Consider the following 26,782-nt stretch of genomic DNA (forward strand, 5'->3'; position numbering starts at 1 on the left):
ACTCTCGACAAAGTTGAATAGGAGAGAAGGCATGAGTCATGATTGTTTATTTCATCCTACTAGTTGTGTGGTATTAATTAGCCTACTCACTTCCATATGCCATCGAAAAGTAAGTAGTTCTTAAAAAGTTTCCCAGAATTAGGATAGTTGCGCTGTGATCCACATTCCTAAAAAGACTATTTTACTGGAAGAATTGAGGAAGAGATATGTATCTTCTGGACAAGGAACCAGTTAGAGAGAGAGAGAACAATGCTTTTTTTTCTCTTCAAGTCAAGAAAAATCCAGTTCTGGAATTAGCTGTGTCTACATCAAAGTGAGTGGAATTGAGCAGCTCCCTCTCTCCCCATTTTATTATCTTCTTGTCAGGATGAATTGCCCTACCACATTCTAACAGGGCGGTCAAAACTAGCCGTTTCATCTTGGGATCTGAGTTGCACAGGCTTGGGCACCACCTTCAATTAAATCCCAAAACTTTACCAGTGGAGAGTGGAGATTATTCCTTAGCACCAAGTATTATTCTCCCCAGAAACTCTTCTTTTCAAAGATTAGGTTAGTCTAAATTCCTTTATCAGAACGGAGAGGGATTTTAGAGTCAGATCAACCTGAATTTAAATCCATCTGGCTTCTGCCATGACCAGTTGTGTCACGTCCTCCTTGTAAAATAGGGAAAATGATACTTAACCAGCGAGGTTACTGAGTGAGATGGCACAGGTAGTCCTTTAAGTGTATAGTGTGGGAATAAGAATTGGCCAGTAAACCCGAATTTAGGGACCCTGGGACACAAACAGATGGGAAGGGAAGTGACTTGAACTTCTGGCCAGTGCTCCTGCCGTGGGTGGGAAAGGCTCTTGGCTGAGCTTCGGTCCCACCAGGGGTGAGGGAGGCGCGCTCTCCGGTCCTTCAATGAGCTTCATTATCTTTGTTAAAGACGCTGGGGCTGGGCCGAGCTTCACCAAGTCGCTCCCGGGCTTGCAGTACTTTTGGGTCCTCACATCGAGCTTTTCTGATTAGCCCCCTGGTTGGTGGCATCTAGACCAACCGAAGTGCGCCTGGAGGTGGTTCTCAGGCGGTTCGAAACTCTGGCACTTGGGCCGCCAGGTCCCAGCGCTCGAGGCCGCTCCCACCCGGACCCGGGGCGGGCGCGTCTCCATCGCCTCCCGGGGCTCCCGGCCCGGGGCGGTGGCCTCGCGGGGGGGGGGGGGGTGACGTCACGGGCATCGCCTGGGCCCCGCCCGGCCTATAAAGCGGCAGGTGCGCGCTGCGCCCCGGGACTGTTCGCGCACCTTGCGCAGCCGCCCGCGTCCGAGCGAGAGACCCGCGGCGGCCCCGGCGCCTCCCCCCGAGCGCGCCGTGCGCCCCGCTGGCCGCGACCCGGTCCCCGGCGCTTCCTCCGCCTCTTCCAGCTGCAGCTCCGGGCCCAGGTGCCCCGAGGCCGCGCCGCCCCGCCGAGGGACCCATGCGGGCTCCGCTGCTGCCGCCGGCGCCCGTGGTGCTGCCGCTCCTGCTCCTCGGCTCAGGTGAGGAGCGCGGGGCTCCCTCGACCCCCTCGGCTTGCTCCCCGGGAGGAGGCCGAGGCGGGCGGGCGTCCGCGACCTGCCAGGCCGGCAAGAGGGCGCCGGAGGGCCCCTGTCCCGCCGCAGGAGACCTCGGAGATGCCGCGGTCCATCCAAATCCTTGACTTTTACGATAAAGGAACCAGGAGCCGAGTCGGCACAGGTGAAGCGACGTGCGCGCATCTTAGGGTAGTCAAGTCCCGGACCCGGAACCCGGAGCGGTGCCTCCTGCCCAAATCCTCCGTCTCCTCTGTCCAGTGATGTTACCTTTACCTCCCTGGACGGAAGCTCCCCCCACCCACCCCCACCCCACTCTGTTTTAGGGACACCTACAAGATAAAGCAGGAGTTTGAGACTCAAAGCCCCAAATCTCACCTGGTCCCCGGTGTCTTCCCAGGATAAGGAAACAATGACAGTAAGAGTCATTATCGTCAAATATCATGTCTACTGTTTTACAGTCATGCATGTAATCTTTTTAAACAATGTGATCGCGTGTTAAGAACGCCCGGTGCCTCTATCTAGAACCCGTCCATCCCAACGGGGCATTCAAGCAAACAAGTGCATCCGGCATGTGGCGCGATGGGAATGTACAGACGCCGTCCGTTAAGTAATTAGATGAACGTGCCTAGTTTGCTGTGTTATTTGGTGTGAAACGTAGTGTAGACTGTGGAAAAGAAAACCTTGATGAAAGGAGCTCAGTAAACAGCTGAGTTCGCTCGTTGGCGAAATGTGAAGATGCTTTCGTAAGTGACTCAATCCCAGACAATAGCCCATGTGCAATAGCTGCTTTGGTGTCAGAAGGTAAACACTTCTCCTGAACACAGCTGCCTGGTGAGAAAGGCGCCCTGCTTCACCTTTCCTTCCGTTGTTCTTGCTCCCACAGCCTATTATGCTGCTGGATTGGACGTCAACGGCACCGGCTCTGGGAAAGGGGGACCATTATCCGGGGACCACAGCGCCGATGGATTGCAGGTCACCCCGCGAGGTGGGATGTCGTCAGGAAGTGAGATTTCCCCTGTGAGCGGGACGCCTTCCAGTAGGGAACTGTCCTCGGGGATCGACTATGACTATGCCGAAGAGTATGACAACGAACCGCAAATACCTGGCTATATCGTAGATGATTCCGTCAGAGGTGAGTGGAGGATAAAGCCGCAGCGTAGCCTACACGGGGTGTGTTGGCATGAGCAAAGCGGCTTGGAACCCCGAATCTTCGGGTGGTTTTCTTGTGTGTGGGTCCGACGCATTCCCCGTGGGTAAGCTATCAGCTGAGGTGGAAAGAGCTTTGTGTAGGCACATCTGATATGTCCAGAGCTCTAACAAATGTTTCATGCCTATTAAGTCTCCTTCACAGGTAGGGATTGTTATCATTCTAAGATGCGATAACCGAAGCTCAAGATTGTTTTGCCCCAGGTTTCACAGCCAGAATGCAGTTGAGTCAGAGTGAGAATTCCAGTGTTTGATTCCACAGCCTGTGCTCTTTCCCACGGGACGGCATGGCCCCGGTGCTGAGAGACAGGTGTGGGCATCAACCAGTCCTCAGCTCTTGGATCCACTCCCCACTGCCACGTTTCCCTAAATACCTGCATTTTAACGCAAATAAGAGAACAGAAAGTAGTGGCAAGAAGCAATTGGACTTTAGCAAGTACCAGAAACTGGTGATTCTAAGAAGAGTAATAACAACAGCAGCAACAATAATGATATAACCTTCTGGAAATATTAAAGAAAGACCATATGCATGGATCCATATGCATGGATTTCAAATTGCTAAAATCACGATTTAAACCCAAATTCCGTGTGTTAAATAAGAGTGACCCCAAATTTTGTTCTCTTTTGCTATTATCTGATCTTTACAAAAAAGCCTAAATTTGCTTAAAATGAAGAGTACCAAGGTCAGAAGTAAGTATTGTTCATTACCCTCATATTACTTTGGAGTTTTAGGGCAGATGAGGTCATCATTAAATCTGCTCTAAATATCTGAGGAACATCCACTGTGGAGGCAGGACATAATGCCCCTTCTCTCTTGACTTGAATATCCCTGATTCCTCCCACTCTGTCCAGCTCCCAGACCTGGTGAATACAGCAGGTGATCCACAGGGACGGGGACTGGGTTAAGCGGCAGGTGGGAAAAACTTCAGGGAGCACTCACTCCACTTTACTCTTTGCTTAGTAACTTGTGCTTTTATGTAGGTAAGGTGGGGAAGGGGGTCCGTTTACGCTTCTTATTTTTGGAGATAAGATTAGAAACTGTTCTCTTAAAGGGGTTTCAAGTTGTTAACATTTCAAAAGGCCAAATAAGTTGGTAGTGGTGAAACGGACTAGTGCATTGTGAAAGAGTGAAACTGGTGGTTGAACTACTTTGAAAGGCTGTTGAGCCCAGGGGGTTGATGTGTGCTGCAGTGCTTCAGTACAATTTGTAATATGCCTGATAATATCCAGTAATATTCCCTTAAACTGTTTCTATTAGAGGATTCATTCTAACTTGCAGTACTTATCATCAAAGTTTCAATATAGAAACTGTATAACTGGTTAAACATTGCTTCTAATTTGGCTATTAATGTTATAATAACTTGCTAAAATACTCATAATATTTATTTGTTGCTTCCTTAATCACAGGGTTCTATCTTTGATACCCTTCCCTGTGTTTCTAATGTTTTCTATTTAATGGACCATTATTCAGGACCATTATGACTAATGGTATTATGACATTATAGTATTTTCCTCTTTGCACTGGGCTGTTTGCTAAATATCTGCTTAGATAAGCCTACTCAGGTATTAGTATAACAAAACACACAGCTCCAACATGAAAACTCCTCCTTCCTATGTTTAGCATGTGGGTATACTATACCCTGCATAGCTATAACATTGAAAAAATGTTTCTGTAGATCTAGAGTGAAGATGAGTGAATCTCTGAAGCATCACGTTTCTGGATTCCTATTTTTCAAACAGATTGACCCAGAAATGAGTCTCGGGGAATTAATCATAACTATTGTCATTTGGGAGTTGGAGAAAATTGATTAATTCTGATGTGTAACTCTCAGTTTTTTCCACTCTCAAGTAATACACAGTAATTCCCAATTATGGTAGTGAGCACAAAACCGAGATGAGTAAATAAAATCGACAAATGTACTAAAGTTCCAGTTTAATCAGTAGCATTAACCTATCCAGGGGAAAATGTAGGATAATGAGAGAACGAAAGGCTTTGACACCCTAGCACTGTCATTTTCTACTTGCGTGCCCTTGAACATGTTACTTGTCTTCATTCAACTCTAGTGTCCTCCTCCCTATCATCTGGATAACAACACATTCAACTGTGATCTGGGTTTAATCAAATTAAGACTCATTACCAAGAACATGGCATGTATAAGAAATTCAAAAAGTGTGAGATATTTCATGGATTTTTTTAGGCAGGTAAATACTATTATCGATGATAATACCAGTACAAATAAATTCAAAATGTGTTTCTAAGTTAATAAAATAACAAGAAGGTTCAGATTTTGAAGTGCCACACCATACAGATATTTTCTTTAACCAATTATTGTATATGAATTGTATTAAATAATGGGAAAAATATGGTCATCATCCCCATGAGCTTTCACTGCTAGGACTTCTTTCTCTCATGTCTTCAAAATGATACTCAAGATGAAGAGAGACTTTTGTCAATAAATCTTATTTGTTTATTTTTTAGTTGAACAGGTAGTTAAGCCCATGAAAAACAAAACAGAAAGTGAAAAGACTTCAGATAAACCCAAAAGAAAGAAAAAAGGTGGAAAAAGTGGAAAAAATAGAAGAAACAGGAAGAAGAAGAATCCCTGTGATGCAGAATTCCAAAATTTCTGTATTCATGGAGAATGCAAATATATAGAGCATCTGGAAGCTGTAACATGCCAGTAAGTTTTCCTAAATTATATAGAAATCTGTATAACACCATCTCTGAAACTCCTAGATGCAAAAAGACACTCATTTTCCCCCACATATAAACCAAGGACCTGTAATCTTTTTCTTAAGAGACCAGCTGGGAAATAATTTAGGCTTCTTTGGTCAAGATTAACTATATACTTACAGAACCAACTAAAATATAACCACTTAAAAATAAAAACCATTCTTGGCTTGCACACTGTAAAAAAAAAAAAAAAAAAAAAGGGCAAATGGCCAGAATTCTCATGGGCAATGGTTTGCTGACCCCTGGTATAAATCATCATTTTACAATATATATCTTACAAAACCTTTTTTTATAATAAATTTATTTTTTATTGGTTTTCAATTTACCAACATACAGAATAACACCCAGTGCTCATCCCATCAAGTGCCCCCCTCAGTGCCCGTCACCCAGTCACCCCCACCCCCGCCCTCCTCCCCTTCCACCACTCCTAGTTTGTTTCCCAGACAAAACCTTTTTTTTTTTTTAAAAAAAAAAAGGACCGAAAGGTACTATCCTCCTTCCCCCCAAATGCCACTAGCACACTAAATGACAGTGGAATTAGCTGCATAACAAGTCACTGAACTCATCAGTTGGTCATAAAAGGAGCACAAAGAATGAAAAGGTGTGTCTTCTTGGAATATTACACCCAAACTAATCTCAACTTGTTCTTATACTAATAGATCTTTGGCTTGAATGCATTCTGCCTCATGATTTTGAAATATAAATAGATGGCATGACTTTTTGGGTTTTTGGTTTTTTTTTTTTTTTTGAGTGGTACAATTAAATATTGATGACCTGGAGAGTAAACCTAAAATATGTGGAATATTTACAGTTATTATTATAATTTTTGAATGTGGGTTGTTTACAGATGTCATCAGGATTATTTTGGTGAACGATGTGGGGAAAAGTCCATGAAGACTCACAGCATGGTGGACAGTGATTTATCAAAAATTGCTTTAGCAGCCATAGCTGCCTTTGTGTCTGCAGTGAGTTTCACGGCTATTGCTGTTGTTATTACAATCCAGTAAGTTTGGCATAACTTGAACATTCCTACTAAAATAATGCCAGGTTGATTTTTTTCAGTGTTTCTATCACAGTGTACTATATCATATTTTAGATTAATTATTCTATTGGTGGCATGTATCTTTGGTCATATCTTTATACTTCACTGACAAGGATCACAGAAATTAGTCAAAATTTATATTACTTTGGCCGCCACAGAAACTTAATACGTAAGGCTGTTTTTCAAATACCCTAGAAATTTTTTGAACTTAAAAATTGATGGTTTTGTTTCATGTCATACCTCCCCTCATGGCTACCTCCAAATGCCAGAGTGTTGGTGTCTACTATGAATCTCTTTAAGCTTACAGAAGCCTCTTGAAGCTAATTAGGACCTGGTTCATAATAGATTGTCAGAGATTGTGCTTTGACACTAAAAACCACAAAGAGCTCCAAGCCAGGAGCCAAGAAATGATATATCCTCTGCCTCTATGAATTGTCAAAGGTAAGATGGAAATTCAATTACAAAAAAAAAAAAAAAAAAAAAAAAAATTCCTCCATATGGCATTGCGTAGGAAGCAGGGACAATTCTATTACTGTTCTACTCCTGCAGTAACTGCCTGTGCTCACAATACCAGATCACACACTTCACTTCATGACCAATGAATGTTAGAAGTAGACTGTTCCTGGTAGGCACTGGTGGTTATGTCAAAATGGCATTGTCTGTCAAACAGAAGTCAGCGAATTAAGGAAGTTGGGGAAGGGTGTGAGTGGCTCTGTAATGACTCATGTGCTACTAGAGCTTGGGAAAAGCAATAGACTCATTATTCTAATTTTAGGTCTTGGTAAATTACTTTAACAACTGGACTGTGTGCATGATCTACCACTCCTGCCATTCAGGAAACAAGGGGTTATCTTCTGCCATTGTTTACTATTATTTTAAATGCAGATCAGATAATGATAAAAAGACACATTTAAAAAACTGTTTTATGATGCACATAGAGTTTGATGTGTGCTCTAAATTTGTTTTGCACACCCTAGAAATTATTTTGATCTGCTAATACCTCAAGCCAGATATGCAAATATGTTTAGGAAAAATACCCTAAGACAAATAAATGATAATTGTTTGTCATAGAAGGATAGAAGGAAAAAAAATAGCCAGTGTTTTGAAATAATTATTCAAACTTGTGATCATTCATGGTGAAAAATTTAATCCTTCAGAAAATCATGGAAAAACTTTGTCAGGTGGCACTCTTAAACCTGTGCGGTGACTTTCCTCCTTTTCTGCCATATTCTTGTGTTTGACACATAGAGCAAAGAGTGGCCTAATCCACATTTTGCTTTTTTTTTTCTATAATTGAATTTTTTCCCCAAACATGACAAAATTCTTAGGATTTTAGGAGTAATATTTAGTGGATGGAATAAAGACCTATTAAAAATAGAATTTCCTGTATAACACCAAGGCGTTTTTAAATGATTGAGTTTTGTGAGAAAGTAACAATGAATAAAACTAAAAGTAAGTATTTATTATGTAGAAATAAAATCCAACTTCTGATGTAAGCAGGTGTGAAAAAATTCTGATCATTTAAATTAGTTTGTACAACTGTAAAGTCTTTCTGTGGTAAAACTATACCATCTTCTTCTTCCTCCAACTGTACTGGCACCTGTGCTAAGTGTTGAGGAAAAGAAGAATGAGGTCTTGCCATTTGCAACAACATGAATGGACCTAGAGGGCATTATGCTAAGTGAAATAAATCAAAGAAAGTCACAAACTGTATGATTTCATTTATATGTGGAGTCTGAAAAATAAAACAAATGAATAAACAAACAAAAAGCATAAACAGACCCATAAATACAGAGAATAAAATGATGGCTGTCAGAGGGGAGAGGGTAGGAGGATGGGCAAAGTGGGTGAAGGGGAGTGGGAGATACAGGTTTCTAGTTAAGGAATGAATAAGTCATGGGAATAAAAAGTACAGCATAAGGAATATAGTAATGGTATTGTAACTGTTGTGTGGTGACAGATGGTAGCTACTCTTGTGCTGACTGTAGCGTAATGTATAGACTTGTTGAATCCCTATGTTATACACCTGAGACTAATGTAATGTTGTGTGTCAACTATAAAAAAACTCCCATATATGAATGTGTTCCATGCCTTCTGAAAGTTTGTGTCTCAAGGGATGTCCATTTAAACCTCAGTACTTTGGGAATGTATTTATATAAAGTCACCATGAACATCCCCTTAAAAAGAATGGTGGTAATATTTATAGCTGGGTTTAAGTTTTGGCTTGGTATAGAATACAGTGTAATGTTCTATAAGGACTCACAAAAAAGGAATTCCCTGTACTCATGAAAACCCCAATCAATATATAGATGAACTTTGATGACCATAGAGTATCTTGTTCTCTGAAGGCTTCGAAAACGATACTTCAGGGAATATGAAGGAGAAGCTGAAGAACGAAAGAAACTTCGACAAGAAAATGGAAATGCGCATGCCATAGCATAACTGAAGATAATGTTACAGGTTTGAGTTTTAAAAGGTAACTTTAGATGCTATCCTATAATTTTGAAAAATATAGCATCTGTTATCTTGAGTGAAGAAATTGTTCTTAATTATGGATACACTATGAACATTGGCTATGTGAAAGTCTTATTCTTTGAGCATGAGATGCAGTTCAATAGTGAGAAAAGACTATGTCCTTGGTCAATATTATAAGGGATGTAAAGATGAGGCAGACACAGATCCTCTTCTCAAAGAAGTTAGCGTTTAGTAGATAAGAAGTAGTAAAAGGAGCCAGAATGCTAGGGCAAGTAAAATATGTGTCATATGAAAGGAATATGAGGAGTTTCCAGTGAAGGAGAGGAAGTGCTGTGGAAAGTGTGTAGGGAGCAGGAAAGGATATCATGTATAGGGTGGCACTGGAAGTGAGCCTCCAAGGACTGACAAGATTGGGATAAGCAATTTTGAAGAAGGAGGAAGATTAAAAGTGTAGGATGAACTGCGTCACTTTAGAAACTTGTGAAAAATGGCCTAGTTCAAATGGGTGTTGAGGAGAGAAGGTTGGAACGAAGGTTGAGCTCTCATGGTGGAGAGCCAAGTCAGGGTGCATGATTACAAATGTGAGGAAGTGGAGAGAGCAGCTTGATCATCCTTTTAAAGAAAGGAAGTAGAGGGGCCCCTGGGTGACTCGGTTAAGTGTCCAACTCTTGATTTCTGCTCAGGTCATGATCTCAGGGGTATAAGATTCTGCTCCATGTTGGGCTCTGTGCTGGGTGTGGAGCCTGCTTAGGATTCTCTCTCAACCTCTGTGCCCCCCCCCCAAAAAAAAGAAAGGAGGTAGGAAGGGAGAAGGAAGTACAAATTTAGAGATAGTTTGGTGAAGGGATATATTGTAGTTCTTATTTTTATTTTTTTTGTAAAGAGGCAGAGCTGAGCATGTTGTAGGGAGAAAAGTAAGGAGCTATGGAGCAGAATATTTTATTAATAACCAAAGCTGACAGCCAACGAGGCAAACTTCCAGAGGAAGAGGAGACTAGGAGATCAAGGACACATTTAAAGTTGGCCAGAAGAAGGAACTCCATTTCCTTAAACATTCAGGAAAGATGTCACATCCTTAAGTCATTGATTCTCTACCATCAGTGGGTTTAAGAATTACTTGAGATGCTGGTTAAATATGCACATTTCTAGGCCAAACCCTAAGTTTTTTTTATGGGTTTGGGGTTTGGAAGCACTGCAGATGCTTAGAGAAACACTGGCTAGCATTGGTTAAATGCAAGCATTATGTTAGGAGCCTATTACAGAATTAGCTCAATAACTCATAAAGTGGATAATTATCAATGCAATGATGTACTCAGTACTTACTGCATCAAAATTTATCATACTATTGGCTTAATGTGCTGAAGCTAAGACCACCAACATGAATAAAGGTAGATTTTTGGTTATGTAGTGCAGCTGAGATTTTTCAAAGTAGATCTGACAGGACTTTTGGAAAAGGAATATGCTGTGCTGGCACATAGTGGCTGCTATTAGCTGGTAGCTTCTATCATTTATGCTCTTGGCACTGATTATCCTAAATTAACTGTATATCACAAATACACTGAGCCATTTAATCTGTCTTTTTAACTATGTCCACTGCATAGATTTGGTTAGGAAAACTACTTCCCATGAGTGTTATTGCTTTTTATGAGGTGGAATTTGATGAAACAGGCTTCAGCTTATGCAGTCCTCCACCTAAGTAGGCATATAACCAAAGCAGGTATGAAGTTGAACTGGCAGTTCATCTCTGAAAAGCTTTTAGCATTTTTCAGAAGACATTCTAGATGGACAGAAATTCTGATTCCTGATTTTAAAAAATATTTTGCTAAAGCTATACTGAAATTGGGCTTTATATCTCTAATAGTCTTATTTTATTTTTGACCAGGGTATCGGATCAGAGTCATTGCCGGGTCACAACCTTGAGTGATGAGTTGGTTCCTCTTTTCGGTGGATCATAAGAAAACAGAACCTTTTTGTTCTGATGGTTTTAAACTTTCAATTGTTGCTTTTTATGCTAAGTCTTATTTCTGTACATAAAGATGCATGGAGATAAAAAGTATTTTTTCAAGTTGTAAATAATTTATTTAATATTTAATGAAAGTGTATTTATTTTACAGCTTATTAAACTTTTTTAAGCAAAGAGATTGAGAGTTTGAATATTAGTTTTGAGATTGCAAGACTCTAGGGTATTTTTTTCCTAAAGCTTAGATGATCATTTTGAAAGAAGTTCCTTCCCTTTTTTCCTATTTTATGTTGATCTTCAAAACTTACTTCTTTTCTTAGAAAGTATTATTATTGGAAAGTTAGAAACTAGAGTAATTTAGTCCTCCCACAAATACTAGTATCCTAAACTGGTCTTTCTTATTCTGTGTAGAATTTATTCCAAGTCCTGGTAATTTTAAAACTTCTAAAATCAACCAGTGGCACTGCCCCTCTGTCACAGTAGACACAGATATTGTAAAAGAAAGAAAACCCACTGCCCATCATAATCATCGTCATCACAAACAAGAAAAAGACGAGAATAAGTTTTAAGATGACAAATATGGCATTTCAAGAAAACCAGAAGCGTTTAGAGATTTATTGCTCTAATATCATGACATGAATATACAAAGCATCTAAAACCACTCCTCTTTTTCCTCCCTTCACTACTGTTTTTTTATATTATTTTAAACAAATACATGTGCGTTTGGGGTGAGTGCTCTTTCAAGAACATTAATTCCCTGGAGTGACCCACAGTTTGGTTCCTAGCCAGCCAACTAAGTTACCTGCATACAAAACAAAACAAGCCAACCTTTATAATGTAGGGGGAACATTTTGAAGAAATCAGCCAATAATAAATGTAATTCCAGCAATCATCTCACAGAATTTGATCAAGAGTTCCATTTTTCTCTAGCATACCATTCTCAAAATCCTTGTCCAGTGATCATCTAACCAACTGGTTGCCAGCCTCACCTGCACATTATCATATGAGTTTTAGGTGTCTAAATGCCTGGGCCTCCTTCCCAGAACTTACAATTTGAATGAACTGGTGTCGGTCATTGGCATCTGGATTTTTAAAAGGTCTACAGATGTTTCCTACATGCAACCAGTGCTGAGAACCTCTGACCTATCTCTGCTTGAACAACTTCAGTACACATTTTCCTCAACCTCATCCACTAAATACTTACTGTTGATGATTCAACTATAGTGCTAGAGATACAAGACAGAAAAGCCCTGACTGAAACATTTGCTGCCCAGTTATTGAGAGGAGGGAGTATGTCTTGTCAATACAGTGCAATAAGTAGGTGAGGTATGTAGCAGGGATCCATGGGAGCCCAGGAAGCTGTCACCTAGCCTGGCTTGAGTGAGTCAGGGAGAGGTTTCTAGGGAGATACTTGCGAGATTATCCTTGAAGGATGAGTGGGAGTTATGTGGAGATCGTTATAGGCACAAGCAAAATTACCAAAATTACCAATGACCTGAAAGGGACAATACATAAAATAGTTCAGTATTACCAAAACAGAAAGTGTGAAGTCAACACAGGCTGTAAAGGAAGCCAGAACGGTGAGGGCAGGGTCACACGGAGCCGTTAACATATACTGTAGACCATGTGGAATCTTTCAAGCCAGCTGGTCAAGGGTAAAAACTTGATCAAGTTTGCATTCCAATTAAGTTATAAGACAATTATGTGGGGGAGGACTTGAGCCAAAGCTAAAAGTCAAAATACTGACTTGGAAGCAGTTGAATGAACACCTGAAACTGAGACGGTAAAGGAGGGAAAGAGAAACTCACCATGTACTTGAAGATTTGTGATAGATTAAAAATATGAAAGCAAGATGATTTATTATAAAAACAAAACTGTGAGTAATGAGGTAGCAAGGGAACTGAAGAAATCTAAGAAAACTCTCAAGTTCCTGGCTAGGAGGATGGTGATGTAATTCTAAATTGATAATCTCTGAAGTTTATTGAATATTCTAGATGGGAAGCATGGCTTTTTATTTATCCTTGACTAAAGACTGGCTCTTCTCTGTTTTGTAAAGACATCCTTTCTGATTTGTGATGGATTTATGGGAAAATAAGGACCAGCCCAACCAATTAGTCAACTGAATCAACCCTAGGCCTCACTTCATATTTGAGATTGAGTCTACAAGTGGAAAAAGTCTGCATGTATGATGATGAGTTCAGCTTTGGATCTGTTGAGTTGGAGATGCCAGGAGCTATCTACTAAGCAGTTAGATATACAAATCTGAAGTTCAGTGAATGGAAGAATTATATATTGGGAATTGTCAAAATATATATGGTAACTGAAGCCACAAAAGTGGCCAAGCTTACCAAAGGAAGCTATAATGAGTCCAAAGAAAATATATTTGTATTGACAAATCTCCGCAGTTGTCACCACACATGTATAGAAAGCCAGGCAACTATAGCCACTGTGGGGGTTCTAGGCACTTGCCTGCTATCCCATGTATTTTTCTTGCTCTTAAAACAAAAAGTTTAATAAATCATTACAGTGGGGTAGAAGGAAAGAAAAAAAAAGCCTTACTTTTTCATAATAAAAATAATACTCTTAAGTTTATTAAGGACACAGATACCCCATAGATTATTCTAAATGCCTTACACAGTCACTTGCCAAATCCTCCTAATTTCCTTTAAAAGTAAATACTTTTTGTAAGTAAGTAAAGTAAGGCTCAGGGCACCTGGCTGGCCCAGTTAATGGAGGATGCAACTCTTGATCTCAGGGTTGTGAGTCTGAACCCCACATTGGATGTAGACATTACTTAAAATAAAATTTTTAAAAAATAAAATTAAAAATAAATTAAACAAAAATTAAGTCTCAGAGATTAACTTGTCTATGGTCACATATCTAGTAAGTGATATAGTTAGGCTTTCTGGCTCCAGAGCCGTCCGATTTAAACAACTTTCTCTACTACTCTTATAATCAGTGTTATTTTAGGTTTAAAGATAGCTATCTGCATACCAATTTAGTATGGTTTAAAACTACCACTCATAAGAAATCTGGTTTATTTCTTCAAGATTCAGATGACACTTTTATCTACCTGAGCTGCCTTCACAAAACTTCCCAGTGTATACCCTCCCTCATGGTATATAGAAAACATACCTTAGAATAAGCACTGGGTGTTATACTATATGTTGGCAAATTGAATTTAAAAAAAAGAATTAGCCCACCTGCTGGGGTAAAAAAAAGCTGGACTATTCATCCATAAATTTAAAAATTGGTTAAGAGTTGCTTCTGGACTAGGAAAGATTAATTCCCTGGAACTTCTGGCCAGCCTAATGTGTAGGCAAAATGAATTCCAGTGGTTAGAGGAAGTCCCTAGGCAATGAGATATAGGTGGGCTGTAGATTGAGACAATATGCTTAGAAACACAAATGACTTAGGGTTTATAGTGGAGCACAATGAGGATCTGCTAAAGTGGCTGATTTATTGCTGAACAATTTAACTCTTATTTCTTGGCTATATTGTCATTCATTCAGTAAACAATTATAAATCATTATTAAACTCAACTATGTACCAGGCAAGTCTAGATTACTAAAAAGCAACATAAGTCCTAAGAAAAGTACTTGCAAAGTTAACAACAGATAAGAAATGGCAAAGTAAAGGATTTAGATAGTGCCAAACTAGATAATAATCCTATCAATAATTCACTTTGTTAGATGTATCTGATCTTTAGGAGGTATGAGTAAAGTAATGATACTGATTTTCTTCCATGGTTTGGAAATCAACATCATTACTCAGTAATACCTCATACAAATATATTCACATTAACCTTCAATCCTTCAAATTACACATATATACTATGTTTGTTTAATCATTAAGTACTTATTGAACACCTTACTGTAAGCATAATGCTGCTTTAGACAATGCAACCCAAACTTCTTTCAGATCTCTCTGGGGAGATCAATTACATCATGAGCTTCCCTGGGTGTGTATGTGTGTGCATGATGGTGGTGAGGTCATTGGCAGCTTAGGTCATAGAGTCATAATGAAATGCAATTAGAAAGCTTTAAAAGGATAGCAAAAAACTATATGTCCAAATTCTAACATAATATAAAATCTCTTGAGTGGAAGTCATCTTAAGAAGAGTTAGTTACAAAATACTTAGAACTGAATAAAAATATTGTCAAAATTTGTGAGGCACAGCTAAAATAGTACTTAGTAGACAATTTATAGATTTAAATACATTTATCAGAAAGCAAGAAGAGCTTAAAAGGAAAACAAATGAAGCTAAACATTTAATCCAAAATTTAGAAAAAGACCAATAGAATAAGCCCAAGGAAGATAAAAAGGAAATGTTTAAAATAAGGGCAGAGATAAATGACAAAGATAATTGGAAACAAAGCCAAAGTTTATTCTTTGGAAATACTAGTAAGACAGGCCTCTGTTAAAACTGATCAAAATAAAAAGACATATAAAAATGGAATATATAAAAAAATAAGTATAGATATCAAAATTCAAAACTATATTTAAAAAATCACATCATAAGGGCACCTGAGTAGTTTAGTCAGTTTATCATCTGACTCTTGGTTTGGCTCAGGTCATGATTTCAGGGTTGTGAGATTGAGCCCACTGTGGAGCTTGCTTAAGATTCTCTCTCCTGAGTGAAAATATCAGAGTGACAAAACATGAGAGGCACCTAACTCTGGGAAATGAACAAGGGGTAGTGGAAGGGGAGGTGGGTGGGGGGTTGGGGTGACTGGGTAATGGGCAATGAGGGGGGCACTTGGTGGGATGAACACTGGGTGTTAAGCTATATGTTGGCAAATTGAAATCCAATAAAAAATTTTTTTCATAATAAAAAAAAAAGATTCTCTCTCCTTCACCTTCACCCACTGCCCCTCCCCTTCATGTGTGCTCTCTAAAAATAAATACATAGATAAATAAATAATAAAATATCTATAAAAAGTTACATCATGAACATAGAATTTTTGTCAGGAATGCAAAGATGGTTCAATACCAGAAAGTCTATCAATGTTATATAAAAGGAAAGTAAAAAAAAAAAATTAGAAATTTTCTGTTACACCAAATAAAAAGCATTTTCAAAATTTTTATTTTCTTTTAATTTCAGTCTGGTTAAAACATTTTTTAAAATTAAAGGCAGAGGGGATCCCTGGGTGGCTCAGCAGTTTGGCGCCTGCCTTTGGCCCACGGCGCGATCCTGGAGTCCTGGGATTGAGTCCCGCGTCGGGCTCCTGGCATGGAGCCTGCTTCTCCCTCTGCCTGTGTCTCTGCCTCTCTCTCTCTCTCTATGTCTATCATGGATAAATAAATAAATCTTTAAAAAATAAATAAATAAAATAAAATTAAAGGCAGAGAAAGCTTTTAAATGCAAAATTCATTTATAATTTAAAATTATTTTAGAACTAGGAATAGGATACTTCCTGAGCTTGATAAAAGCTATATACTAGAAGTAATGGCAGAATTTATATTTAGTAACAGATCTTTATATTCTTTCCTTCTAAGATTAGGAATGAAACAAGGACCACCTTTTAACAAAGTATAAAAATCTGACCAAAGCTGTAAGAAAAGAAATTTGTAAAAGAGAAATAAATATCTTCTTGTTCACAAATAATATTATAGTCTATCTAGAATCACCAGAAGCATTAATATTAATATGCCAATTACCAGAATTTATAAGATAATTTCATGAGATTGCCAGATATAATATAAAATTCCAAAATTAATAGTATTTTTCTTCAATGACAAATTAACTTAATCTTAAAATAAAAAATAAAATAGAATTTACAATTGCTAGCAAACTATGTGTATGTATATATGTACACACATATATATGGAATAATAAGTACATGGGATTTCATTTAAGAAAAGATTAAGTGTCTGTTAAAACAAAACAAAATAATCTGTCTTGGAGAGATCTCTTAGAATTTAAGAATGTAAAGAGGTTGGTTTTCTTCCCAAATGATCTTTAAATTCAACAAAATGCTAATCAAAATTCCAGCTGAGTATTTTGAGTAACTTCATACATCATACTCTAAAATTTGCATGGGAAAATAACAGTTTGTGCAAGTCTGTCATTTTGAACAATAAAGTAAAAAGGAATCCTTGTATATAAAAGCACGTACAAAGTAAAGTAGTAAAACAGTGTGGTTCTAGCATGAGTATGGACATGAGTATGAACAAATGGATCAGCTAAACAGCACAGAGAGCTCAGAGACAACTAATTATGTGATAAAAACAGCACTATAAGTGAAAAAGGAAAATATTGACTGCTTGGCAAATGTAGAAAAAAAGTCTTCAAATGTGGAGAAGCGTAAACTCGGATGATTACCTTATATCACAGTCAAAGGTGGACCTCACAAAGCTGAAATATCTAAATGTGAAATGCAACACTCAAGTTAATACAAAATAATGCAGGAAAATATACTTGTGAATTAAGGCTGGGAAGGGTTTAAGCAATAGTTCACAATTAAAAGACCTAAAGAGAAAAACTGTTGTTTTGATTATGTCAAAATTAGGAAGTTCTGTTAAAAGAATGTCATGGACGTATTTCACAGACAAGTTGACAGAATTGTAGAAGAAATGGGCAATGTCTGAAACCAAAAAAGGATTATAATATGCAAGAAATGACTAAAACTTAACAAGAAATTACAAGACCTTCAACTTAATGGGGGGTAAGGATATGAGCAAGGAATTCCCAGAATTTGAAACCTAAGTGACTAATAAGTATGTGATCCAGACTAGTGCTAGCCCATACGTCACCTTGGTACAAATTAGCAAAAGTCAGCCCTTTCTGTAGATAGCTCTAGTTTCGTGCCAAGGCATGCAGGGCATGGCTCGGATTTCAGCTCCCACTCACATTCTTGACTGGGTACACTTCTATAAACACATGGTATACACTCAAACATCATGGCCCTGCATGTAAAGAGATGCTCAAACTTACTGGAAATGAAAGAAAAGCAAATCAAAACAATAGGATATCAGTGTAACCATCAGATTCACAAGAATAGAAAGATAATGATGGCCAAAGCTTGTGGATATAGAGACCACTAAACTTTACTGACTGGAGGTTGGCCTGGAACTGTAATGGAGGTACTTAAGTTAAAGGTAAATACATTCCATTGCCCAGGGAAAACATACCCCTGAGACAGGTATGGAACTCGCATGAGGATGCTCACTGTAGTATTTATGACACTGGAGAATTTAGGCAGTCTAGGCGTCTATTACCAAAAGTCAAACATGCTGACTACAAACTGGAAAACCATATTCAACCATGAGAAACAAATGATGTATATTCACAGCAATAGGAATGTATATTTTTGATGTTACAATTTTAAAAAGTGGTGCTGAAGCAAGTAAGAATAAACCAGGATGATTCATATTTCCTTATATTAATACACATTTTGCAAAGGTCACAAATTACTAACATTAAGTGACACTTTAATTATATATAAAAAGATCATGTAAAACACATCACAATGGCCACCTAATGGTGAGGGAAGGGTGCTGGGAGCAGAGAGATGGAAGGGAAAGTATTGAGAATTGACTAAATAAAACAACAGGAAGTCTGAGGAATGTTTCATGTAATCCTCTGCACCCGAAGTAAGAAACAAAACAAAACCCCAAAACACAACAAGCAATGGAAAAAATATGCGCATAAAATGATGACAAGTAAATGAAGGTAATAAATATGAGGCCTAACTTATGATTAAATTATGGGCGCAGGGTAGGGTGCTGTAGACCTGGTAGACAGCCTCCCGGAGGAAGTGTCATGTGTAGGGTACCTGAAGGCTGAGAGGGACCTATGTGAGAGGTGGGGACATGTGGAGAATAAGACGATGTGGGATGGCGTCCCTGGAAGGAGCTGTGATAAGAATGCGGTAAGGGAGGAAGGCAGGGCCAGGTCCACCATAGGGCGTTGGAGTTTAGGTTCTTGTGTGAGTAGGGGAAGGAGTTATGGATTGACCTGAAAGTGCAAAGTCTCAGATTTTGATCAGCATACCATTTTGCTGTGTGGAGAATGGACTGGAGAGGGATAGAGAGGAAGCAGAGAGATCCCCATGGGTGAGATGGCACCTTCACCAGGGCAGCACAGGAGATAGAGGTAGCTTGAACTAGGGTGGTGGTGGTGACAGTGGAGAGAAATAAGAAACTTGGGAGTACACGAAAGACAGGGAATTTGTAGGACAGAGAATTTGGGGAAAGTAGTAACTCTGGATACATGTCTAAATCCTATCCACAAAAAGATTGAATTACAGGTTTTTCCTGCTATCCAAAAATAGAGATGAAAACTTTCATATATGACCGCCGATGGCATAAACCAAAGAAGCAAGTACCACTATTTATATGGGAAAAGTTTTTTTTGACTAAAACAGTTGACAATTTTGCTTTCTCATTTCACAATACAGATGAGCATTGCTTTTTTAAAAATTATTTTATTTTATTTTATTTATTTTATTTTTGTGGTTTCACTACTCCTCTGCCAAAACTATTCTCTCTTTGATAGGGTGGGAGAGAAAATCTTCCTTATCATGCTCTTAGAAGACACCCAGAGTCACAGCACCATGATCTCCTAGGGAAGCAGAACAAGTAATAAAAAATGGATATAAAAGAAGTTCTGATCCCTCTTGATATGTGTGGTCCAGTGTTTCCTGGCCAAGAGGGTACCATCATGAGATGGGTGGGAGGTATCATCACTGCAGGATGCAGGCATCATTAGCATGTGGCTTCCCATAAGTGGCCTCATTCCAGGAGTAAATCCCATTGGCATCATCCCGGGTGGGGGGGGAAGGCCCATCACTGGCATCGTGGGACAGCCCCCCCATTTAGGTTCTGGCATCATACCAGAGCAAGGAGGAGCCGCCAGGAGACTATGGGTTGGGGAGATCTTTGCCCCACAATGGGAGAGGAGCAGAGACTGGAGTAGGAGGTATTTTTTTCTTGTTGAAATGTGGCAGTGGGAGTGAAATAAGTCAGTTGGAGAAAGATAATTATCACAAGGCTTCACTCATATGTGGAATATAAGAAATAGTGAAAGGGACTCTACGGGAAAGGAGGGAAACGGAGTGGGGAAAAATTAGAGAGGGAGACAAACCATGAAAGACTCTTGACTCTGGAAAACAAACAAAGGGTTGCAGAAGGGGAGGACGGTGGAGGGATGGGGTGACTGGGTGACGGGCACTGAGGGGGGCACTTGATGGGATGAGCACTGGGTGTTATACTATATGTTGGCAAATTGAATTTAAATAAAACATTAAAAAACACAAATGCAGATACATTTTTGTCGATCCCGCTCTGAGCCTGCTCTCCCATCCATTTCTGATAGTAGTCTTTCACATCCCTTGTGTTTCTTACTGCTGTAGTGTGCCTTTCTCACAGATACAGAGTCAAGGGGGGAAGTATGGGTCACAGCAATCACAATAAAACAGGCATGTTGCTCTGCAGGCCGTTGGCCACTCCCGAAATAATGCACCTACATAGAAACATTTTTGTGTTTTTCCCAGATCCAGAAAATAATCTCTCTTAAGCTTCTCTGCTACTTTAGGACACCTTTTACTAATAGATGCACTAAACAAATCGAGATGAGCCCTGATGCTCCAAGACGCAGTTCAAAGCTATGGTAGCTGAATGCTGAGATGTTGAGTGTCCTCAGCTAAAAGGGAAGGAGCTTGGCTGGGCAGCTCAGGGTGCACCCTGCCTCTGTAATGGCTCAGTACAAAACAAATGCTGAACACTACTTTCCCTTTTTGCCTTTTTCCCTAATAGGGAAAATCCTCTTCAGATTTCTCTTAGTTCATGCAAACAGGTACTAAGTAGGTCTTTCTAATAACCAAGTGCTATAACTCAAACTTTCAAAAAACGGGAGGGATATCCATACTCAGTACTCTAGACAAAATGAAATATTTGTTTTTCTAATCCCTAAGGGTTTAAAGCTTGATTTTATTTATTTTTATTTTTAAAGATTATTTATTTATTTGACAGAGAGAGAGAGAGAGAGAGAGAGCCCCGGAGAGCACAAGCAGGGGGAACAGAAGAGGGAGAGGGAAAAGCAGGCTCCTGACTGAGCAGGGGGCCTGACTCAGGGCTTGATGCAGTCCCTGAATTCACCGCCTGAGTCAAAGGCAGATGCTTAACCCACTGAGCCACACAGGTGCCCCAAGGTTGACTTTTTATTTAATGCAAGTAAGGGATACCTGAAAACTGTTTAACAGTTGACATTGCTACCTCTGAATTTCTGGATCTCAGTCTATGAAATCATTTAAGCTAAAACTATGTCTGAAACTGTGGTGGCAGGGAATAGGTAGCAGTAGTGAAATCTGGGTAGTATGCAGAGGTTGGACTGTGACCATTAGTGTCTCTTCCAATGTTAAGTGGTATTCATTCCATGAGAAAAGTAGAAATCTATTTAACCAACTAAAATGTGAGAAAATATTGCTAAGGCCCAGCACAGTGAAAACATTAATGTTACCATTAATATGGTCAGAATGGATAGAATCAGGTCTCAAATACTTTCTTAAAGGCACTGAGCTTGAATTATTTTCTTAAAAATAACTTGGTAGCATTGTGTAATGATTGTTGAAATTAAGGAGAAAAAAGCTCACCCTAAACTCCACCAATTTTATTTTATTTTTATTTGTTTTAAGTTCAATTTTTTTAAAGATTTATTTATTTATTGATGGTAGACAGAGAGAGAGAGAGAGAGGCAGAGACTCAGGAGGAGGGAGAAGCAGGCTCCAAGTCAGGAGCCCTACGTGGGACTCGATCCCAGGACTCCAGGATCGTGCCCTGGGCCAAAGGCAGGCGCTAAACCGCTGAGCCACCCAGGGATCCCCTTAAGTTCAATTTTTTATTAATAATCTTAGAAAAATACATTAACAATTTCTTGGTGTTATAAACCTTCTTACAATTTTGAAAGAATTTTCTCATATACCAATTAAACCCTCACAACATCCCTATGAGGTAAGCAGGGTTGGTGTTATTTTTCTATTACTGAGAACTAGGTTGGGAGGTGAAGTAAGGTCACAGAGTTGGTAAAGGATGGAGCCAGGACTAGAACCTAGGCTTTTTGACATGCTGCTTCCCTGAGAACATTCAAGTAATGATATCCTACGCTATATAATGAACATCTTTCTCCCATCATGATTGGACCTGTTTTTATAAGTTTGATACCACCTTTTTCCTAATATCTAAAAACACTCAAACTGTGATAAGACAGGTCTTCTCTGTCACTGGATTATTTCTCTTCAATGTATCAAGCACCATCCTAACATGAACCTTTCTTGTGCTTTAAGTTGTTTTTTTTAATTTGTTTTTTATTGGTGTTCAATTTGCCAACATATAGAATAACACCCAGTGCTCATCCCATCAAGTGCCCCCCTCAGTGCCCATCACCCAGGCACACCTACCTCCCTTTCTACCACCCCTTGTTCTTTTCCCAGAGTTAGGAGTCTCTCATGTTCTGTCTCCCTTTCTGATATTTCCCACTCATTTTTTCTCCTTTCCCCTTTATTCCCTTTCACTATTTTTTATATTCCCCAAATGAATGAGACCATATAATGTTTTTCCTTCTCCGATTGACTTATTTCACTCAGTATAATACCCTCCAGGTCCATCCACGTCGAAACAAATGGTGGGTATTTGTCGTTTCTAATGGCTGAGGAATATTCCATTGTATACATAAACCACATCTTCTTTATCCATTCATCTTTCCATGGACACCGAGGCTCCTTCCACAGTTTGGCTATTGTGGACTTTGCTGCGAGAAACGGGGTGCAGGTGTCCCGGCGTTTCACTGCATCTGTATCTTTGGGGTAAATCCCCAGAAGTGCAATTGCGGGGTCGTAGGGCAGGTCTATTTTTAACTCTTTGAGGAACCTCCACACAGTTTTCCAGAGTGGCTGCACCAGTTCACATTCCCACCAACAGTGCAAGAGGGTTCCCCTTTCTCCACATCCTCTCCAACATTTGTGGTTTCCTGCCTTGGCAAAGAAGAAGTCAAACTCTCCCTCTTCGCAGATGACATGATACTCTACCTAGAAAACCCCAAAGACTCCACCCCAAGATTGCTAGAACTCTTGTGCTTTAAGTTTGAGGGCCCTCGGCTGTAAGTTCTAAATTAAGATATATGAAAATTTATTTTAGAAAACTCTGCAAAAGTATTCCTATATTGAACATGTCAAACTTACTTAAAAACAACAAGCCTATTTATATTTTTGAAAGCTTTGCAATGTTTTCCCCTAAGATGTTTACTTGTGTATAAGTGGAAAATAATGAAAGGTGTTTAGCAACATTACCAAGAAGCCTATGCATAGTACACCTAAATGCAGGTCACATTACACTGATTTGATTTTGTTGTTGGTCTTCTAGAGGATTTTCAGGTCTGATCCCATCTTATGTATGATATCCTCAGCAACAAGCTAGAAAAATGAATTATACCAATAGAAGGGTTCAAGCAGGAGTGATCATAGCATATATGTATGGCAGGAAAAAAACACTTGCTCTTTAGTGGTTTCTGCCTAGGTCCAGTGTAAATATACTTTTCAAGGCAGATTTTAAGCTATGGCATCTCTGTTAAAATTAGAAATATGAAATATGTGGTGTTATCCATTTACAATATAAGACTAACTGACCCAAAACTACCTGTTAAAAGCAGAGGAAAGCTCAAACAGCATAAAAGGCAATGGATAAAACTCAACTGCTCTAATATGGAGAGAAAAACAGCAAAGCAAACCTTTAGGCATGTAAAGCAGGTTGTAAAAATAGGAAAATGACACTGAACTGTACTATTAGGAATTAGACTTTTTAACTTTGAGCTTTGGCCTTCTATAGAAACTTAGGCCTATGGGGAAGAGGTGATACAGAAATGAATGGGATCTAGAAACTGGGTTGAGGAGGTGGGAAGTTAGGGAATACCAAGAAACAAATACACTCAAAATGAATTTAGAATCCCTTTAAATCTATCCTTTCCAAAAACTATTTCCTAAATTTAGAGATTTGGTCAAAAAAGTTGGTGAAAACAAAAATTGTGACTATTTTACCTTACAAAAGAAAGTGTTTAAATGTAAATTAGAAATTATGCTGTACTAATGTCCACTGATAAGGCTGTAGAAGTTGACACTTGAGTGCTGCTGTCAGTGATAATACATGGCAGAAAACTGCTTCCAAATATAAAATTGTTATAGAATTCAACATTAATCAAAATATTAAGAAACAAATACTTCTTTACTTGAAGCCTAATGAAAAAGCATTGGTATGCTTACTTAAGATATCTAACAGTTTTTTAAAAAAGAAATCTAACAGTTTAAGCTAATATGAAAAATACTGCAGCTACTTTTAAGTTTTCTAAGATAAAACTTGAGAAGATAGAATATTCTAGTTCCGTATAATGGGCTCCAAACCAACATTTGAAATACACCTTTATTGTATTCTTTACGTAGTGTCATTATCATCATCATCTTCGTATTTTCTCTTCAATGGGTTTGATTCATTGGCCATGTTCTGTGATGAAACCATGTTGGTGGTAATGAGAATATTTTTGGGCCCAATTATTGACGGATTAATCAGAACATTTTGAACTGCAGTTGTTGCAGGAACTGATCTGACAGGTGTAGACTGAGAAGGTGGAACCTGCACCGTAAATCTTTGGCTTGTCACTGACACTAATTCCACCAATTTTAAATAACACTTTGAATACTCTGGTGTAAATTCTTCCACACATTCTATCAACATGTATCTGTTATCTAAAAAAAATTTTATCATACTTTTTATACTGTTTTAATTCTATTTCATTGAACACTGTATTATTGATATCTCTCATATCATTAAATAGTATTGTATAATGTAACTTTCAATGCTAGGGAGTATCTCTTCCTTTAGCCAATCCCTAAACATTTTGTGTATAATTTTGAAAGTGGGATAAGGGAACATAGTATAGGTAATACTTTATAAAAAGAATGTATGGCATATGCTGTAAAATTGTATGGATATGAGAAGAATGTTGGAAGGCTCTTTTTTTACTGGACAAAATCCAAAGCCTTAGCAAGTAAAAACTAACTTTAATTGAGTGTTACCTTGTGCAAGAGAAGGTTTAAGCAAATTACATGTATACGTTCATTTGTTCCTTATAGCAACTCTCATAAATATTAACTGCTCATGTCACTCATGAAAGCACGAAGTTTTAGTCACTTGCTCAAGGCCACACAAGCAATGGATCTAGGAATGGAATGCAGGGGTCAGGCTCCAGGCCTGCCCTCTTAGCTACTGTGCTGTGCTATCTTAGGAATGGTATCAGAAGGGGTAAAGGACAGATGTTAGAGGTCTCACATCTGGTTAGACCAAAGATTACACTAACTGAACTCACTGAATTTACTTCTGTAGGCTCAGTGAAAAGAAAAAAGAGGATAGCGCATGATGTATATCACAGCACGTTCCAGGAACCCACACTCCCATATCACACTTGCACAGAGGCAAATGGATTCCCCCTGAGGATTGGATTATTTCTACTTTTTTTTTTGCCTCTTCTTACTTGATTTTTCCTAAAATAAGAGGGTTGGCTTTACCTGGTGAATTAGTAATAGATAACAATCCAATGGGCCATGGTTACCAGAAAGTGGGGTCATTGCCTTGCAGAGATAAGGTACCAAGACCTGCCCCGCCCCTAGTCTCTTCCTTCTTCTTGGATAACTTTTAGCAGTCAAGCTAAAACACCATTGTTCAGCCCACTCTTCACTATTCTTTCCATGAATTCTTTGGGCCCAAGTTGGCTACAATTATCTATTCTTAGTAGGTTAGGACCTGAAGACAGGAGGAGAGAGTCATTGAAACCCCAAACCTTCAGCCATTCTACTTGGCTGAGCTTTTTTGACTGTGGATCTAACTGTGGGATCCTTTGGGATCACAAAACCCTTTGAAAACAAAGCTTTCCCCACTTATTTATACTTTTTGTTGTTGTTGTTGTTTCCAATTACAAGAGACCCACAGACTCTCTGAAGCCCATTCAGTAACCACCAAAGACTACATCAATCAGGATTAAGAAACTCTGGAATAAAAATGCCTTAAAAGATCCTATATGCCTTGATTTTTATTTTCTTTCTTTCTTTTTTTTTTTGTATATTTTTTATTGGAGTTCGATTTGCCAACATAAAGTAAAACACCCAGTGCTCATCCCAACAAGTATCACCCTCAGTGCCTGAAAACCAAACAACGCATACCCCCACCCACTTCCCCTTCCACTACCCTTTGTTTGGTTCCCAGAGTTAGGAGTCTCTCATGTTTTGACACCCTCTCTGATTTTTACCTCTCATTTTCTCTCCTTTCCCCTGTAATCCCCTCCACTATTTTTATACTCCCCATATGAGTGAAACCATATAATGTTTGTCCTTCTCCGATTGACTTACTTCACTCACCATAATACCCTCCAGTTCCATCCACGTTGAGGCAAATGGTGGGTATTTGTCGTTTCTAATGGCTGAGGAATATTCCATTGTATACATAGACCACATCTTCTTTGTCCATTCATCTTTCGATGGACACCGAGGCTCCTTCCACAGTTTGGCTATTGTGGACTTTGCTGCGAGAAACATCGGAGTGCAGGTGTCCCGGCATTTCACTGCATCTGTATCTTTGGGGTAAATCCCTAGGAGTGCAATTGCTGGGTCCTAGGGTAGATCTATTTTTAACTCTTTAAGGAACCTCCACACAGTTTTCCAGAGTGGCTGCACCAGTTCACATTCCCACCAACAGTGCAAGAGGGTTCCCCTCTCTCCACATCCTCTCCAACATTGGTTGTTCCCTGCCTTGTTAATTTTCCCCATTCTCAC

The 26,782-nt window shown here is 39.1% G+C and overlaps 1 protein-coding gene across 1 annotated transcript; it reads left to right on the forward strand.

Moving 5' to 3' along the window:
- Positions 1–1,365: 1,365 nt before the first annotated feature.
- Positions 1,366–11,075, forward strand: AREG (amphiregulin). The gene is made up of 6 exons (XM_072775394.1): positions 1,366–1,517; positions 2,437–2,685; positions 5,239–5,440; positions 6,341–6,496; positions 8,884–9,011; positions 10,893–11,075. The coding sequence occupies exons 1-5, from the start codon at positions 1,457–1,459 to the stop codon at positions 8,975–8,977; spliced, it is 762 nt and encodes a 253-aa protein (XP_072631495.1). The 5' UTR covers positions 1,366–1,456; the 3' UTR covers positions 8,978–9,011; positions 10,893–11,075.
- The last annotated feature ends 15,707 nt before the right edge of the window (positions 11,076–26,782 follow it).

Source organism: Canis lupus, chromosome 14 (genome assembly GCF_048164855.1).
Source record: "Canis lupus baileyi chromosome 14, mCanLup2.hap1, whole genome shotgun sequence".
Classification (NCBI taxonomy): domain Eukaryota; kingdom Metazoa; phylum Chordata; class Mammalia; order Carnivora; family Canidae; genus Canis; species Canis lupus.